Source organism: Geospiza fortis, unplaced genomic scaffold (genome assembly GCF_000277835.1).
Source record: "Geospiza fortis unplaced genomic scaffold, GeoFor_1.0 scaffold491, whole genome shotgun sequence".
NCBI classification, from domain to species: Eukaryota; Metazoa; Chordata; class Aves; order Passeriformes; family Thraupidae; genus Geospiza; species Geospiza fortis.
Window position 1 is genome coordinate 863,275 of NW_005054390.1, and position 19,014 is coordinate 882,288.

At 34.7% G+C, this 19,014-nt stretch overlaps 1 protein-coding gene across 1 annotated transcript in view; it reads right to left on the reverse strand.

Moving 5' to 3' along the window:
- The window catches only part of KIAA2026 (KIAA2026 ortholog), a 47,479-nt gene extending 28,472 nt beyond the window's left edge, over window positions 1-19,007 (reverse strand). Inside the window, exons 1-4 of the mRNA XM_005425594.2 lie at window positions 18,583-19,007; window positions 16,094-16,294; window positions 10,827-12,253; window positions 3,777-3,853 (exon numbers count right to left, since the gene is read on the reverse strand). Coding sequence (XP_005425651.1) covers window positions 3,777-3,853; window positions 10,827-12,253; window positions 16,094-16,294; window positions 18,583-19,007 — 2,130 coding nt within the window. The remainder of the gene's footprint in view (window positions 1-3,776; window positions 3,854-10,826; window positions 12,254-16,093; window positions 16,295-18,582) is intronic.
- Between the last annotated feature and the right edge of the window lie 7 nt (window positions 19,008-19,014).

The following is a 19,014-nucleotide window of genomic DNA, read 5'->3' on the forward strand; positions in this document are numbered from 1 at the left end:
CCCTACATAACTATAATCAATTTTCTGACTATACACCTGACAATTCAGTTACTAAAGTCTATTGTTGCTTTTTATTTTCTCCCATGAGACCAATCCAAACTACATCAATGCAAAAAATAATGTCAATAAATAAAGTTTAATTGCCTTGGGGCTGGGGGTGACAGGCAAGAGTAATCAAATCTCTAAGTGACAGGTTTCATTAGATGAGAAGTACATTTGAGGATCATAACTGTGTGTCAATTACCTACTGATAAAATAAGGAAGGTAACAGCAGCTGAGCTTGGAGGATTTATGGTCAAAATGAGTTTAGCATTTTAAATACTCCAATACTGAACTAAAAAGCACTATAAAAAGGTTCAAGAAAAAACTTTGATTTTTTTCATTCTAGTACGATTTAAGATGAGGAAATAAAGATGCACACCAACTGGGAAAAAGCTAATTCTGAAACTTCTCTCATATGGTTAGCATGTCCTATCTTAGAGAATGAAGCTAGTGTTTTGAAGGAAAGATGAAAAGAACAGTGATGAAAATAACAAAGTGTAGTGTACTTTATACATTTTGATATGGACTCTAGATCTATTTCTCCCAATGAGATTCTTATTTATTATATTTCAGTGTTCTTTGCTTATGGCTGGTAATTGGTGGAACTTAGCAATTCAATTTTTTGCAAACAACATTTCCTTCTAATATGTTTTGTATGTTTTAATGGATAAGTTAACATAAAGGCAAAAAAAAAGATATTAATGTTACAATCTAATAATTTTGTCACATTTTGATAGCTTACTGGTAGTTTCACATATGGCTCTTGAAGAACATGCCTTCTAATCACCTATCATGAAGAAAATAATCTGAAGTGAAAAAGTGTTTCCATTTTGAATTATCAGAGAGAATGAAAGATTAGTTCCTATTCTCTAGAACACTACATGGTGGCTTAAAGATTCAGCCTGTAAATTTTTATATTAATGTAATCTCATTAGTTGTGCACATGTTAACTGCAACAAAAAAAACACCACAGTACTTACTACATAGAGACTTATTTTTCATAGGCAATAAGCATCCTGTTTTCCAATTGTATACCAATTATACTCCTATTGAAGTAGAAGATTCAGATATTCAGTAAAATTTCAAATTCAGTGTTCAACTTTCATGTTATGATGCAACCTCAGATCTCAATAATCTCTCAAAGACCCTCATTAACTCCTAGGACTTCAAGGAAGAAAGACAAAAAAACTCTGCCCTGAACTTTCGAAGGGAAGACAGGGGGCTCAAGCTCCATTCCAACTTGGGACCCTCCTGTAGTCAATTTATAAATGAACTCTTTAGCATCATAGAACCCAGTGTATTCCCCAGATCATTGATGCTCCTTCCTTGCCCCCTTAACTTCAGACAAACTTTTTGCAGAATTTTAACTCACTTCAACAGGGTCTCATGCTTTATTTCAAGTTATTTGTGTAATGACTGTTAATTATAATTGTATTTCCTATGAAGCTGCCCTTTTATCACTGACATCTACATGTGGAAAATGTCCACCTAGCCCCCTCTTGGGATCTGCATTTAATATAGACCACAGATGATAAAACTGAAATTGTTAAAGACACACTGAAACAGAGCACGCATCTGCATGTTCCTTTTCTCCTTAATTATCATACATGTAGGTCCATACAGCTATGTGTGAATGTACATGAGGTGAAAGGAGAAAAGATTAAGTGAAACATTGGTTACCAAACCTAAATGTACTCTGTAACTGGGAAAAAACTGCAAAACACTTTAGCGTCTCTTCTGTACAGCACTATAACTACCATTAATTTCTTTAAAATGTTAATAAGCAACAGTAATAAGAAGCTCAGAATAATAAGCAAGAGACAACTCAATAACAAATTATGAAGCTGTAAACCCACTTCTCCAATAAATCTCAAAATATTAAAACCAAGACTTGGTTTATGTGCATTTTTATTTAGTAAAAAGAATTTAATTTGCATCTCCTTTTGATTTGAGTTTGTTTTGTTGTTTGCAGGGCTTTCAGGATTTTTTTCAAGCAGTCTTGAGCTATATATTATAAAAATGGTATTCTAAATGTTCGATTAAGTAGCACTATTACCTTCTGAATTTTCACTAATAATAGATTTTGATTTGTGTCACTGCACACAATCATACACTTATTAGTACTCTTTTACTCAGCTTTAAAGCCAAGTCATGATTTTCAGAAGATCTATACTTAATAAGTACAGAACCTAATCTTACAAACTGAAGTGCCTTCTGGTTGCGTTTGTGGGTTTTTTGTATTTGTAGGCTGCAGGCACATGAAACATATTATACTTCTTAATTTATTAACTTTCACTCCAAAAGAACTGATATATAGACATGAATAGAAAAATTCTTGTGGTTATGCCCTCCCATCATATCTCACAGGGCCTGTAAGCTCTAAGTTGTTTTACCAAATATTTTAAAAATATACTTGTACCTTCAACTACATACATAATTTCATAAAGTTTGGCCATTTGTGTATGTGAGGAAGAATATATTGAAGCATAAATTACTAGACTGCCAAAAGTCTTAGTATTATTCCAAACATAAAAGGTTTAATACTTGCAAATCCTTCTAACAGTCATACCTCTTGAATGAGTCAGGTTAAGTTGTTAAAAAGCTCCCTAATAAGATTAAACTGCTCAATACTAATCAGTTTAAGTCTCACCTAAAACAGATATGAGTCCTAGCTTTGATCAAAAAAGTCAGAAGTCTTTTGCCACATTTTAATATAAGGTTTTACAGATATGTTTTATCTACTAAAGCTAAAAGGTTGGGCTAAGTTTTAGATAGAGTACTTAAATGCAGTTGTTTAATCATGCAAGAAATTATTTCTAAACTAACTGTATATATCCATGGCATGCAAAGTGCTTGGAAAAAAAAATTAGACACCTACCTGTTTTCTGGAGCTATTAGAAAACATTTTAGTCACCATCATTACAATGCAGATAAAGTCACTGTACACTTAAATATCAGTTATCTCTCAACATTGACGGTTACTACCCAATTTTAACACAAGAAATTCTACTAGCTCCATCTGAAACACATGATCATGATGGAACCAACTGATTCAAGATGAAGGTATTACAAAATAGCCATGATTCAATGCAAGCCTACTGGCCAAACTCGCACAGATTGCTTTGTGAAGGAAAAAAAAAAGATAGCCAAAGGAGAACTTCAATCCAAGCAGCCTTGCATACATAAAGAGCAACTCAGAACTGAAGTACTGTAACACTTCTACTACAGTACCATGAAATTATATTAGCATAATTAATACTCTTGTTACTTTCTATAGCCTAAGAGGTCCTAGAGGCCTAGAAATCACATGCTGATAAGGAATAACAGTTGCAAGCAGGGTAAGCACAGTTGCCTATAAAGTTTTTGCAAGTCCTTCACTTAACCAAGCCAGATTTCAATTCAAGAACCACACTGTCACACCTCATACAAAACCACGTAATTTTAACCCAAACAGTTATATCTATCATTAAAATGTCTTTAACAGGTCCTAGTTTTTACAGGCTTTTTACTGTAACAGATATATCTGGGATCATAAACAATACTAAAAATAGTGTTTCAGCTGCACTTCATAAAAATGGTAAAATATTTTCTACCACAAGAAGGTGAAATGTACTTCCAAAAATATCAGTTTAAGCCTTAAAAACTAGAAGAAGCTTCAGAGAGAAACTAAAGGACTTATTTATTCATAGATATTCAGATTTCAAGTGCTTAAAACAAAAAATAAAATAATTTACCTGAAATTCTGGTATGGTAGACTTTCTGATACCTTTCCTCTTCTTTGTGATTGCTTTTTTAGATAACGATTTTTTTCCTTGTAAGATTAAAAGAGAAAAGCTTCATAATGCTGTTCATTGTACTTCACTAATAAAACTAAATTACATACAGACTTGTAAGTTAAACTGCAACTAACAGATGGTTTCCAGTCATGTAAACTTGATGAATCAGAACTAGACTCAGCAGAAGCAAGCACTGAACAAGTATTTGTGTACCGCAATCTTTTGTGTGGAGTGGAAGGGGAAAAAAGAAAAAAGCCCGCTACAGTTTCAATAATACAGCACCTAAAAATCTAAGTCATAAAAGTAACATTGACACCACTCTTCTGAAAGAAGTGAAATCTAGAACTTAAGACACAAACATAAGAAATATAGCATCTTACCTGCAAGGTTTGTTTCTCTAACACTCTAAAGAATCACACATTAGGATCTGGGATTTCTGTATCTAATAGTAAAAAGATACCCGGAAAACACAAGTAGGATCTAGAAATCCCTGACTGAACATATTGAATTTACCAAGGAAATTAGATTGATTTGTTTTTTCTGTCTAAGGCAATACCTAACATTTTTAGAAGGCAAACAACTTCCTATAATGCACTTCACATATAGCTGTGCTATATACAAATGGATGTAACAAAAAATCTTTGTGAGGGTAAGGAAGTGCTTTACTGCCTACAGTAAAAGAGTTCACAAATCATACACATTTCTCAAATCAAGTAGTTATGTCACTAAGCAAGACAGCTAAGTTTCTTATATGGTTATTTCTAAATTCATATGGTAAATTCAAACAAGATCACCTTTAACTTGTTCACTCAGGCCAAAACCATCATTCTATCATTATCACTGGTTCACATTCAGGAGTCCCAAACAGTAATTTAAAAGCTTAAACAAAAAGAGAAGTAAATAATAATTTAATGTGGAATTTGTTGTCAACTAGCATGACTGCAGGCACTTGGTAACAATACAAGCACAGGCAGATTCAATATTTAAATTAATGAAAATATTACACTTAACCTTCTTCCTAACACATGTTTTAAGTGTGTGCAAATGTGTATGTACACATACATACAAATATTCATAGATGCCTATGCATCTATTGTTCCAGTTTATTACACTGTGAGTTTCCTGTACATCTTACCTGACTCTGAAATAAACACACTTATGGGACAGGGCACAGGGCTTGAAGAATCTAGATCTGAAACTCCCCATAAAATCAAACGATATTAAAATGAATAAAGCAACCTAGAAACCATCCATACCAAATATATTTAAAAATTTAAAGAGCCCTCAACTACCAAAAATAAATACTTACATATTTCACATAAGAGAACAAGTGATAAAACAGAGAAGCTTATTTACTAGAACAATAACCCAAACATTCTGACAATGGGCAAAAATGTCCACATTTTTGTTATATGCTTTATGAATACAGCTGCATTCTACTACTGAAAACAATGCTGTTCATTGAAAGAACTAAAGTAGATGCTTAGAAGCTTTCTTGATGAAATGACTCAAAAAGAAGTCTGGTCATATGGTGGCTCCTTGCTATAGCCCTTTTAAAAAATGTTATCTGGAAAGAAAATGAAAAGACAAAAGAAAAAGGCAGCTAGATTGTCTTGTTTCTTTACGAAAAGGAAAATTTTAATATGTTTAAAATAGAACTTTCATTTAACTTGAATACTTTCAACATATTTTTCAGCAAGTATTTCCCTGACTATTTTCAGCATCCAGTTCTATATGACGTATGATGTAGTGCAATTCAAGAAGTAACAGTTAAACAGAAATATTCTCTCTTTTCCCTAACATATTCTTATGAAAAGGAGGAGGAAAATTTGTAGAAAGAGCTTTAAATTATTAGAAACCCAAATAAAATAAACATTTCTTTCTTCACATCAGCATCTGAAAAGGATGAAGTAGGGAAGATTCAGAGTTACAGACAGACCAAGAATTAAAAGAAACCATCTAGAAGCATAAGAAAATGAGCCTTACTCATTAAATTATAAATAGAGTCTGACATATCACAAAGCACAGATGTTGGAATATATGTACCAAAAGACCTACAGAATTGCTGGTAACTGCTGTGAGCTAAGCATGTATATGTATAGAGCAACATCACAGTCTTCTTCCATTTTTTTGACACCAGATGTCCTACAGTGTGTTTTTTGATATAATGTATTAAAAATGTAAAAAAAACTCTACACATACTTATACTATGGGAGGGAATTAATATATACAGCAAACTACTTACGGCAAATTCATCTTCTACCTCAGTAACACCCTTTTAAAATACAAAATTGATATTCAAAAGAAGTTGTAGTGGTAGTACTGATAATTTCTCCCTTTTAGAAAAGCTTGTATCTGGTTTTCCAAAAATTTTTTCTCAGCTTTAAACAATGTTAACAGAAACCAAATCTTTCCCAATTGGCAGTTATCTGTAATTCACATATATTAGATAGGCGAAATACATTTTTAGTAAGTACATAAAAATCCAGTTTTGTAACCCAGAGGTGTTATGTTCTGCGGCTATCCCCCCTCAGAACCCAGACTTGCAACTGTGTAATAAACTTAAGTATCTTTTCTATGTAATTGGTTTTAAACACCCAACTACTAATGCCGTCTTGGGATAACAAAATCACTGGCGAGAGGCAACTTCTCAAATCACTCACTGACATCTGCTAGAGATCTTTTGTCCATAATACTGGATGAAGAAATTATCTCAAAGACTTATATTAATTCCTGAGCAGATGAAGTAATGTTTCTGACAGTAGTTAGATCACAGCGCATTTTGAAACATTGTGCACTGTGTCTTTCAGAGCATACTCAACATACAAATAAACTTAATTACTGACTAAAAGGAATCAATAAGAAAAACCTTAGAACCTTAGCATAACCTTACTAAACCTTAGTTTAATATTTATAAATTAAGAATCTCATAAACATAATCTGCTTAGTTCACCTACTCAATTCAACACAGCCTACTTACTGTCCACATTTAAAGATATTCCAGTGTAACTTTACATTCACTAACAATTTACTGTGCCGCAATCATTAATTATGTCTCCACACTGCCTTTTCCAAATGGCTCCATATCTCAGTTTGGTTTCAGTTTAGAGTGGAAGACACTATGAGGCATCTCACCTCCAAGAGGAATTCATAGGAAATCAACATTTTATTAACCCCTTAGCCAGCTCTGTGAAAATTCTTAGACATTAAACTTAAGTTCAGTAGGTCCGGGAGAAATCTGACTGCCGCAGGTTTTTCTTTCAGGCCGAAACAAATTCTACAGACACTGTCAGCAATTAACAAAGTAACATAACCAGGACCTGAACACTAATTAAGATCATCCAAAAACCACACTAGGGAGATTAGATGCAACTAAGACATAAGTCGTCTCAAGTTGGTCTTGCCATCTAAGGGTGAAGAAGGGGAAACAGATACTTCAGATCTGTTCTAGTACTATTTTTGGCATAAAAATGAAACTAATAAAACATGAAGCCCCACAAATGTTCTTGATGTTTGTAAATTACTTCAGTAAGAACAATATCAGCTACAAATTCTTCCGCATTGGGATCAATGTGATTTGAAAACAGAAACATTTTTACAGATCTAGTAAAACTCTTTATTATGAACTGTGGTGTATGAGTTCTTGTGGCTTCTCCTTGAAGAACAAAAGCAATGTCAATCCATGCTTCGAATTATAACGTGACAACACAGTGGAATTTTGAATAAGAACTTATTTTAATAATTTCTTTTATAAGACTGCAACTTTCTTCTTGGATATGGAGGAGAGTCTTGTTTTCCCAGATGAGGGAACAGATGTTTTTAATATCAGTAGTATTTGTCATGATAGAACACAGTTAAGTTAGGCCTGTCCAATTGCAAGAATTTCTGGTTATTTCACTAAATTCTATCAGTAACTGCAGTGTTCTCAAATTAAACAACAGGCCCTGTTATCCCTCCATTAACAAATTCGTAAGACACACTTTATGTCTTTCAGAGATTTGGCAACTACTGTATGTATCCTGTTTCCTTTTAATCTTCTATTCTTCTATCTTGCTCCCAACAGGTCTTCTTTACAAAATATAACATGATACAATCTGGAAAATGAAGCATTATTATAGAGTTTTGAAGCTTCCATATTGACACAGCATACACTTTTATATAGTCAAATGAGCTAAGTCGGTCTGAACAAGTGCGTTAATATTGCTGATTTACAGAACAATGTCTGAAACCCTATAAAACCTGGATGGTACATGTTTCTGAAGACATGGCACTGAAGCTTAATGCATGGAGTATATTGTTACTTGCTGGAATACCTCACTTAATGTCTTCAACATGATCAACAGGCTGTTCCTTTATCTACAGGTTAGACAACATGACAAAGTTTTTACAACACTCAAAAGTCTCCAGAAGACTTCTGAATACTAAACTCCCAAGGACAATAAACCAGGGATTACAACACTGCTGCCAGGCTGTTGAATTCATTTTCTTGAATTCATTCAAGCAATGCTTGACTTCACACACAAAACATAATGGTACTCTAAAGAAATAAAATATATAGTAAAATGGACTTCAAGCAGGTACACAGCCATGAATTTTCCGGAGCATGAGTATATGATACAGAATTTACATCCAAGGTTCTTCTAAATCATGTGCTGTATTGGTGTTTTCTAGATCAACTGGAATAAAAAGAGACTCAATTTACATTTACTACAACCTCTGCATCAGGCACACGACAGTTATTTCAAGCAGTCTCTGGTCCCTTCTATTTTCTCAACCCTACAGTTTGTTCTGAATTTCATCCAATCCCTGTTTCAAACATGCAGTTGTAGGATTCTCATGCTCTTGCACTGTGCCTTGCACTGAAACTTATCTAACTCCAGTAAGAAAATAACACTTAAAAATTAATGCATAGCATGCACTTGTTTACAGAACTGCTCTGACTCTGTTTTTCTATTACATTCACTACTACTCTGTCAATAATTCTGACACAGAACACTGCCACAATAATAACCATCACCTTGTTTCAAAAACATAGATTCAGTACAGTGGTTGCACCTTTTCATAAATTGTAAGAAAACTCTGTCACTATGGTAAAGGTCATAACATAGCTGTATTCTCCAGTAAGTTCTGCTCACAATATTTCTGTGAAGTTTTCAGATGGAAAAACTGCACGACCAGTCTATATTCACTATGGCTACCACTGCCACAGCAAGTCAGGAATATGCAAATCATCTCAATAGAAACACAAACTGTGAGTTGGTTACATTTAGCTGCCTAAGAGAACCAATAGCAGGAAAAAATAATTTTGTTGAAAAAGTACTCACTTTTACATTCCTGATGTTCTCTTCTACTTACTTTTAAAGAACGTTGTGAAGAGTTATTATGACTAGGATCAAGATTTAAGTCAGATGTCTTTGGGGACTCAGAACAAGCTTTACTAAATCACTTTTTCTGCTCTACATTGTACGTGAATCTTTAAACAGAAGATTTAATTTCAGACAGTCTTTAAGAAATACTATTTAGCCCTTAACATTAGGAAACATTATAAAACAACAAGTTATTTCAAGGAATTGGATCCAATCCTATCCATTTCAGCCTAGCAGCATAGGACCAATGGAGATTTAACAACCATAGGAAGAAAAGCGCTTTCTTGCAATGCTGTAAAGTTATTGCAAAATTTTCTCCAGCAAGGTCAAATGAAGAAGTAGTCAGAATAAGATGGGAAACGCATCAACATATCAGGAGATAAAGGACAACAGTTCTCAAAACTAGAGTCCTTGTTTGCCATCTGGGTTGTTACTTAGTTTGCTTGGTTTTAAGAAGACTGAAAATGGTGACACATTTGGAGAGCTAAGTTACAAAGGCAAATGTAAAATACACTAGTTTCCCTGAATACTACATATATGAACCTTCAACTGAAACTCTTGAAACTTCTGTTTAGATGTGGGCAGTGAAATATTTTGGAAGGAGGAATTTGTGATTTAAGTAGTAAGACAGCTCTTTGGCTGTTATGTGCAAATACTTCAGATCTAAATATTACCTAGCTTTAAATTTGGACTTCTAGCTACATGCACTGCCATAAGAACTTGGCTAGTTTCTTAATCTTTAGAAGACATTTTTTTGTCACTCAGATTCTTGGTTTTGGCTTTCTGCTTTTCAGATGAAATCCAATATTTATCTGTCAGTCTACACTGCTCTGAAAAGCACCCTGTCACTTCAAAAAATATGTTGGAAAGAATCTGCTAAAATCTAGTACAGATAGCTTAGCTCAGGACTCAAAAGGATTAAGTTTTTGTGTTGCTTCACGTGATATCAAAAATACTACAGCTACCTGAACAATTTGAACTTAAGGTTTTTGTACCTTCACAGTTTGCAAATACCTTTGAAATTTTCCAGTGAGTTAACTGAAATCTGGATTGTGTATCACTTACCCAAAACACTTAACCAGATGCTGCCCAATTCTGTAATAAAAATGTCATCAGCATAAATTCTGATGCTGACGCATCCTGATTGTTGGATCCAGGCCCACAGTCAGAGCAGTACTGTTCGGTGCACAGTTTCACCATGAATGACTTTAGATTAATCATCTCATGTAAATACTCTGTGATTCTTCATAATTTGGATAATATAAACCAGAGAATGGAGAAACATTTCCACAATTGCTATAATATAAGATACCATAAAATGCCTTCAAGCGACACTCTCTGGCGCTAACCAGTCAGCTACATTTATTGTCCTGAATATTTTTTGCAACAAATTAACTCTTGCAATTAATTTTGTTCTCTAAAGATACATTCTGCAAATGAACCACAGTTTGATCAAATGATGTTTTATATGCTTGTGTTATCAGGTAGGTAACTTTGACTCTAAAGTTAATATCCAAATTGTCTAATGCAATAAGACTCTCCCTTTTCACAAAATAAAATGTAGACTTATCAACTAAGAAAACAACTTTAAAAAACATCTGTATCCTCCTAATTTTTACTATAAGTAAAAATGCCAACTTACCAGACTTGTGCTTCTTATGCTTTGCTTTCTTTTTAATTAAAAACAACTTGTTCTGGATCTCAGACTTATAAGATTTGAATGGATGAAAATGAATCTCACGCTTTCTTTGCAAGTCATCAAGTTTTCTCTGTAGATTTTCATTTAGAATATCCTTCAACTTCTTTTTTTTCTTTTTCTTCTTTTTTGCTAGCATCTTATTTAGTTTCTTCTTATTTTGCAGTAAGGTCTCTAGCACCATTTCTTCAGCAGATTCATGGTAATTTCTGCCTTGGTTTTCATAAGTGCCGTTGACATGCATTTGGCAAGCTTTCAGTGTGTTCCCCTTGAATGGACTCAGCTCAGGTCTTACTCCAGACATTTCAGTGCAACCTTGTCCATTCTCCACATCTGTTATTTCTTCCGAGCTAGGGTGACCACCCATATCCACAATCTCTCCTGAAGTAATCAAATTCCTGAAGTTCTCTTTATAACAACCAGTTTTTTTGATGTCACAAACACTTGAGGCTTTTATTTCACAGTCAACCTTTATTTCCTCTGTAGTGACTCTAAAGCCACCTAAACGTGTTTTTTTTTCTGGACAGATAACAACGTCCATACTTTTCTCTCCTTCTGTCTTGGAATGACAGAGCAGCTCTCTCCCAGCAGAACTGACCTCTCCATTGCTTTTGCTTACATATTCATGTTTTACTCTTTCCAATTTAATACGTGGCACTTTTTTAACTTTGATGGGAAGAGATGGGAATTCAGGAGCCTGAAAAGGTTTTTGTTTGTAAATTCGAACATCTGCACCACAGAACTGTGGAAAGTGAACGTACGCATTTTCCAAGAAGTCATAACCAAGAATGACTTCTCTGCATTCATGGATAGGCTGACCTAGCACCGCATCCTGAACATCCTTTTGTGTTTCATATACGAAGTCACAGAGACCTTTTAGCAGCCATACTTTTTGATAGAACGGTAGCTCATGAAATGGTTTTTCCTCCAAGGGATTAACTTCTCCGAGAACTTTGAAAAACTGGGGACACAATCCAAGTTTTTCTGCAGCAGCATTAGGATTGTCAGTCTGCCCCACAACAGTATACCAGTGTTGCACTTTCTTTCTGAGTGCTGCTTCCCAAGTCCTGTAGGAAAATGTAGGCCTGCGATGTAATGTAGGTCTGCGATGAGGAGGACTTAACAAAGAAGTCATTATTTTAGATAAAAAAACATTACACTGAGGCATCAGAAGACAACGTTCCAATTCATAGAATACTATTTCAGGTAAATTTAAAATCTGTTGGGCCAAGCAAAGAAAATGACCAATAGCTGGAATCTCCCACATTGTCTCCATCCTTGTAGGTGCTGCTTGAGCTAAAAGTGATTTTTCCCACTCTTCTATTTCTTTCTGACTAGCTTCTTCTGCTTCTTTTCTTTCTTGATCTCTCTGTCTATTAAAAGAAATTTCATGAAAATTCAGGTAGTAGGTGAACAAAAAGAAATGAGAGGGAAAAAAAAAACAGAACTACAGTATGTCAAACATACTTATCTCAAAGTTAAAAAGAGCACAGTAATACTGAAGTTTTACTTCAGTTTGTCTTACTTTGCAGTGCAGAATGCATCAATCAAAATGGGAAATTATTGTCATTTTTTTCTGTCACCACCAGTTTTAAACAAAGTCCCAACATAACTCCTACTCTTATAACTTCCTCCCTTATTTAAGGCAGCCAACACATATCACCAGCAAATTCCTTCTTACTTGCAACAGGAGATTTCTTGGTGAGGAGAGGAGACAATGACTAGATTTTATTTTGTTTTCCCAATTGCCATGTCTAACCTGTTTAGGTGTTGATTAACAGGTAAAAGGTCAGACACTGGAACTCTTAATGACAAGACACAGAGAACTGTTCTAGTTAACAATAACTTGTTTTTACAAACTTACTTTTAAAAATAAAATAGAAAGTTACATACAGATTAACAATATTATACATTATTCTAAAATAAGCTAAGATTTAGAATTTGGAGATGCCCATATAACATTATTTCTATATCTTAAATATCTTAAATCATATTATTACATACTCCATATTTCTCTATTGGATCTGGTTAATTCCATGCTAACACCCTCATAAAAAGCAAAATTGACTATATAAGCATACTTTATTACACAATTTCCTTAATTAAATTACTATCTAGCAGCCAGAATTCAATTATTTAAATGTTTAAATGAATATGTCTGAAACCTATCCAAGGATCATGTTTTCAGAGATGAAAGACACAGAACAGCCTACATAATTTTCAACAAACCAAACCCATATAGACCCTTGATTCCCACTGAAATCAACCAGTCAATTATCTGCCATTCACTAGCGGTTTTAAAAATTTCAGTAGGAACCTACCTTTATGTTTCAGTATCTAACTAATTAGTCATAATTTCCAATTATAAAATAATTCCACAACTATTTTATTGTCAACTAATCTGTAAATTAATTGATTTGTTACTTACCTAGCACGTAACCAAGCAGCTGAGTAGAAACTCATAGAAATGTAATTCATCATTTGAAGAAGATAGTCAATATTCTGATAATTACAACATTTGAACAAAAGGAATGCTTATAAACAAGACTGACAATAAAAGTAAATTAGAGCTTGTCATATAGGTACTATGGTGGGAGAAAGTGCTTTCACTGCTGTACAAACACTGTCAGTTGCAAAATAAGGAAATCAGCTTCGCAACAATATCTTGTCAGTTTTTACCTGTTGAGTCTAGCATTATGAATGTTGTCACTTGGAGAAAGTTATAAAACATTGCATAAAGAAAAATTAATCTGATTGTGCAAGAAAGGGATAAATTACAAGAGAAAGAAAACTCTCAACAAAGGATACCTGTATAACAAAAGTAACTAAAAGATACGGAGTAGGATTTCCTTGAAGTTAACTACAGAAGAGAAGATAAAAATCCCACTTCAGAATATTCTTCCAAAATATGCAGTTGAAAAAATGCTTGCAAAATTCATTTCAAGGAATTTGTGGGAAAGAAATAATCAAGAAGTAATTTAAGGATTTAATATACACATTTAATTTGTATTTTATTTTTATTTCTATACAACATGCATGAGATATTTATTTATATGTTTGAGTATTTCAAATTTAATTTTAGTTTTATTTAATTCTCATCATAAAAAGCCTGTGTCTTATGAAAGTATCTAAATACCTAAAGCAAAGAATTATGTATAAATTTGGACTTCAACAGGCAATTTCTTTAGATATGAGGCTAAGTTTTATAGAAAGGTCCTTGCATTTGCAGTCTTACTTTTCTGGGACTGAAAGTATGCAACTCTTACACATTCTAAACTAAGATGAATTATGGCTATAAGCATAAATCACAACTGCAAGCACTTTGAGTCTCCCACTAGGTGGCCAGAGACTGGGCCCTTTTTTTATGTTCCTGATAGCTCATTTTAAAGTTCGGTGAAGAGCAGACGCTGCCTCTCAAAATACAACTCATTCACCAGCACTGTGCTCTCCAACTAAAACACCCAAGGCTGCAGTCTTCCATACTGTTTAGAAAGTACCTCTTCTGTGTCAACCTCAGTGTATTAGATTTCTAAAGAAAACCAAAAAAGTAGCAGAATAACCATTTTCTCTTCTTAATGATGTTAATATATACTTTAGCAATAAGCCAAAAGTTTAGAAAGTTGCAATACATTTTCAAATTAAAATAGCGTTGAAAGTACGTGCATTTATATGTGCACCACTGTGAAAATTTGTACATACTGTAAAATGTGATCTTCACTGGAAATGCGCAACTAACTCTACAGGCCTTCCAACTGCCAAGCCCTTTTCATGAAAGTGCTCAGAAAAGGTACTTCCAGAACATTTTTGGTGAGCTGAGAAACAATTGGTACAGAGAGGTCCAAATTACTTTAAAAACATGGTGTGATTAAGAAACAAAACTGAGAGAAGAAATTTGAAGCAAAATTACTTGGAAAGGTCAATAGACTCAAAGAAATATTAAACCAGCTATCTACTGACAGATTTTTTTTGCTTAATAAGTGGTACAGTGCAAAATTTTAGGGTGTAAAGAGGCAAGCCAGTTGTGGGTTTTTTCTGTTATTGTGGAACATTCTGTAGAATCAACCATCTTTTGTCTAGGATCTGGGACTTTTGAGTATATCCAGATACATGGACTTAACAGTTAATTACTACAGTTTTGCAGCAATGTACTTAAAACAGGTGTATGAAAGCGTAATTTTTATTTTGTTTGATAAACTGTTCTGCAGACTCTAGCAATGAATTAAAATCCAATCAAAATATCCTTTTTCAAAACATTGTTATCAAGTTCTAGAACCCAGAGTTGAGCAAAAATCAAGAGAATTTTATCAAAGAAACAATAATCCTAGTGATCTTTGATTTTTTTTGGCAAAGTGTGATTAGAAGATTAGTGGATTAGAAGAAAGTTTTACAGAGAAAAGTACTGTCTAACAGTTAAGTCAGCCATATAGCTTCAAATCTGCTGAAAATGAAGATGACCTGCAAAATTAAAAGTGAGCTGGTAACACATGGGAAAAAGTCTACAAAGCTGTAAACTTTGAAAAAAGCTAGAAACATTTTGCTTCCTGAAGCAAACACTGTCTTAGCATTGTGAGCCATGTTTGGACCCAGTGACACAAATTACTGTTAAAGTAAACAAACTTCAAAGCTTCATTTTCCTTAAAGTAAAACATATTAACATTAAACACTGCCTGGAATTATTTAGCTCTTAAATTTAAGAAGGCCACGAAATCTCAGAATTATTTACATGAACAATCTAAAATTGTTCAACTGACTGACAAGCTGAAATGCCACATCAGTGAGGTAAAAGCAGAGGCACTGGCAGACATGATTTGCTTCTGGCTATCAGTGAGAGAAGCAGTGACAAGATCATGGAATTAGAATGTAGTTAAGCATTCTGGTAGTTTTTTATCTAATTATTGCATGAAAAACTGTCCAAGGATACATATCATAAACCATGATGCACTAGCAGGAAATTACTCTGGATGCTTTCACTTAATATTAGAAGTTTTGCTACACTAAAATAAGAGCAGCTGTAATTCAATTCAAAACTTAAATGACCTCAGCAATTTTTCAAGGAAGTGGTACTAATTTTTTGCTTTGTGGATGCACTGTATTGAAGCCATGAACTTGAGACCACAAGAGCGTCACATTTATTTACGTAAAAAAGCCATAAGGCTTTAGAAAACTAGGAAGACAACTATTTAAAACTAAAATGAAATAATTTTTCTGATTACCTCTTTTCCTCTTTTGCTCTCAGTTGCTCCTCTTGTCTTAGAACCTGAACCATCACAGACTCAAACACGCCTGTTGACAAACCTACTAAACTGCGAGGCGTGGAACGACGTCTTGTCGAAATGCATGCTGTTGTTTTTTCATCCTCCTGCCCATAGCATCCTCTAGATGTTACAGCTAATGCTGTTTTCTCTCTTAAATGTCTAGAAGAAAAAAGCAAGCCAATTCACAACTATGAACTTCTGTACCAGTGGCACCTCAATGCCTAGCCTACCAACCATGGATCAAGTATGCTCACTCAGAAAAAAACAGTTATTTTTTCATTTGCCATTTTTTCCATTTTGAAAATTCCTTTATAAAATTTTAAACTTAAACCAAACACATTAATATGACCTCTGTTTTCACACCAGTTAAAAACCGTACATTTACCTCAAGTTACCAAATATTATTTGGAGATGGAATTTTCTGTCTTAGTCCATAAGTATTTGGAAAGAAAAAACTTCCACAAGACCTAAGATAAGAAAGTATCCTTTTTAGCAGATACCTAAAAATAGGGGGCTGGGTGGTGGGGTCTGTTAGGGGGAGGGTTTGGGGATCTATTAGTTGGTTTAGGCTGGGGAAGCATATGTTAAACAGCGGTTTCATCCTATTTTAAACTCCAAAAACTGAAAGGCGAAACACTACAAATTTGTCTGGAAAGTTACATTTCTTCTTACATTGTTTCGAAAGACTCCATTAAAACTTGCGCGAGTTTTTCACAACCTGTGAAAACATTTGAGGGACAGAGGAGAAAAATCCAACTTCCATTCAAAAGGAACCTCCATTCTAAGGTAATTTTCTGTGGCTTGTAGTATTCAGGAATTATACAACCACTATTGATTGATTCCCTTGAATCACTTGAAGGGGATCAATGACCTAAACACTACTCTGTAATAACATAAGAACGACTGTTGCAAGAAGTAGTTCTTCAATTCCATTTTACAAATAAAATTATGTTAAACACTTCAAACAGATTTGTCTAATTAAAAATTTTAAAAGAAGTTTGAGACTTCTAGGTTCCATAATCCTTTGTACTTACAGGTCCTAAAAACTTTTATTAAGCTAGCGCACACTGACATAATGAAAAAATCTTTACAAATCTCTGAAGAGTTAATACAAGACAAACTGACTATATACTGAGGCAGGATTATCTTTACACAGTTCAATATTTCCTAATATTTATCTGAAAAAGACTGTCCATTAAATGGAAGAAAGACAAAAGCAATTGAATTTATTTTCTAGTAAATACCTATATTGCTATTTGACAACACAAAATCTTCCAAGTTGTATTTGGTTATTTATCTGCCAGCAGTAACTCTATTAAGCCAGGAATTTATTTTTTTTAATCAGGTTTTACTTTAGCAAACCAGGAACATTCATGCCCCACTACGTTCAGCTCCTTCCTTTCTACCACCAGACTGTCCCATAACTGCCGTTACACAGAAACAGTTTCAAATACACCGCTGCTACAGCAGCACTGAATACATTCACTCTGCTTTCAGGTGACTTCTGCACCACTTTCCTAAAGTGTTCTTCCTACACGAACAACGTTCTTACCAGCTCACAGTTCACAATGTATGTCACTAGCAAACATAATGCTGATGGACACACAGAGCTTTATACATTTCCCAACACTCTTCCTTCTTTACCTTCATCCTTCACCAAAAACACCTCCTGGTTTTTACATCCAGAATACTATGCCATTCAGAAGACCGGTGGGCTTTTCACTGTAAGAGGCCACCATGGTTTTCTGATAATGACTAAACTACGATCAGTTCATGAGAAAGCATGTACTTCAGTTGTGATTTAAATTGGGCTTTCTACTATATAGCTCGAGAGCTTTCTATGTTTCAGCTGCTTTGGCTGACAAGAAAGCAGTCCCTGCCCGGGACTTACATTTCAACTTACCACGATTTCTATTTTGCCATTTAAGACTATACTATCGTAAGCATTGTCTCTCATTTTAGGATCATGATTAGCATTTCAAAACAGGTAACTTCGGCTTAATATTTTATTCCTATATATTTTAAGGGCGGTAAAAAATTCACAGATTGTAAAAATAACAATTTCAAATAGCTAAATATTCATACAGAGTTTAGGCAGTTTTGCAACAGAATAAAATAAAGAAAGAAGCATTTGACATCTTGTGTAAACAAGTGTCCCTCCATGTTCACAAAAGGCTTCTTTCAGAAGGAAAATCTTAGTCAGGAAATGCTGTGCTCTATCTGGCATTTTGAGGTTTGGAATTCCAAAGCATTTTGAATTAAGATTTGAATAGTTCCCAGTAGGAAACGTTAATCTTCATGAAAGTACTGAAAGTTCCAGGGTTCTTTCTGTTGTGCGGTTTTGTTCGACGCTTGTTTTCTTTTAACGGAATTTAAAGAAACACACCCTCCTGTTCTACTTAATGTAAAGAACACGCTGCACGGCACCTATAGTTTCCTACACCTACCGGGATAGCAGCGCCAACTTCTGTTCCAGCATCATCTCCAGCTTCTGGGCCTGTTTGGAGAGCCAGTGATCCACACCGTGCAGCCGATAGCAAGTCTCGAGCATGAGCCGGAAGTCACACACGAAATCTGCTATCCCTGTGTACTGACCACTGGAAAATTTCTCTTCCATTTTCAATAGCCATATTCCAGCGGGCATCTGCTGCAAGGACTGGCTGCTCTTACGGCCCAAGAGGGAGCCAGAGCCTTCTTCCCCGAAAAATGCCTGATCCGCGAGGGGCTTCAGGAACGGCGCCGTCAGAGGCCGGTACTTCTCCAGCAGGAACTCGCGCAGGATGCGGTACCCCTGCTGCAGCTCGGGATTCAGGCTCTGCTGCCAGGCAGTATTCCCTCCCTCACCATCTGCCTCCTCCTCAGGCTCCTCCATCCCTCCC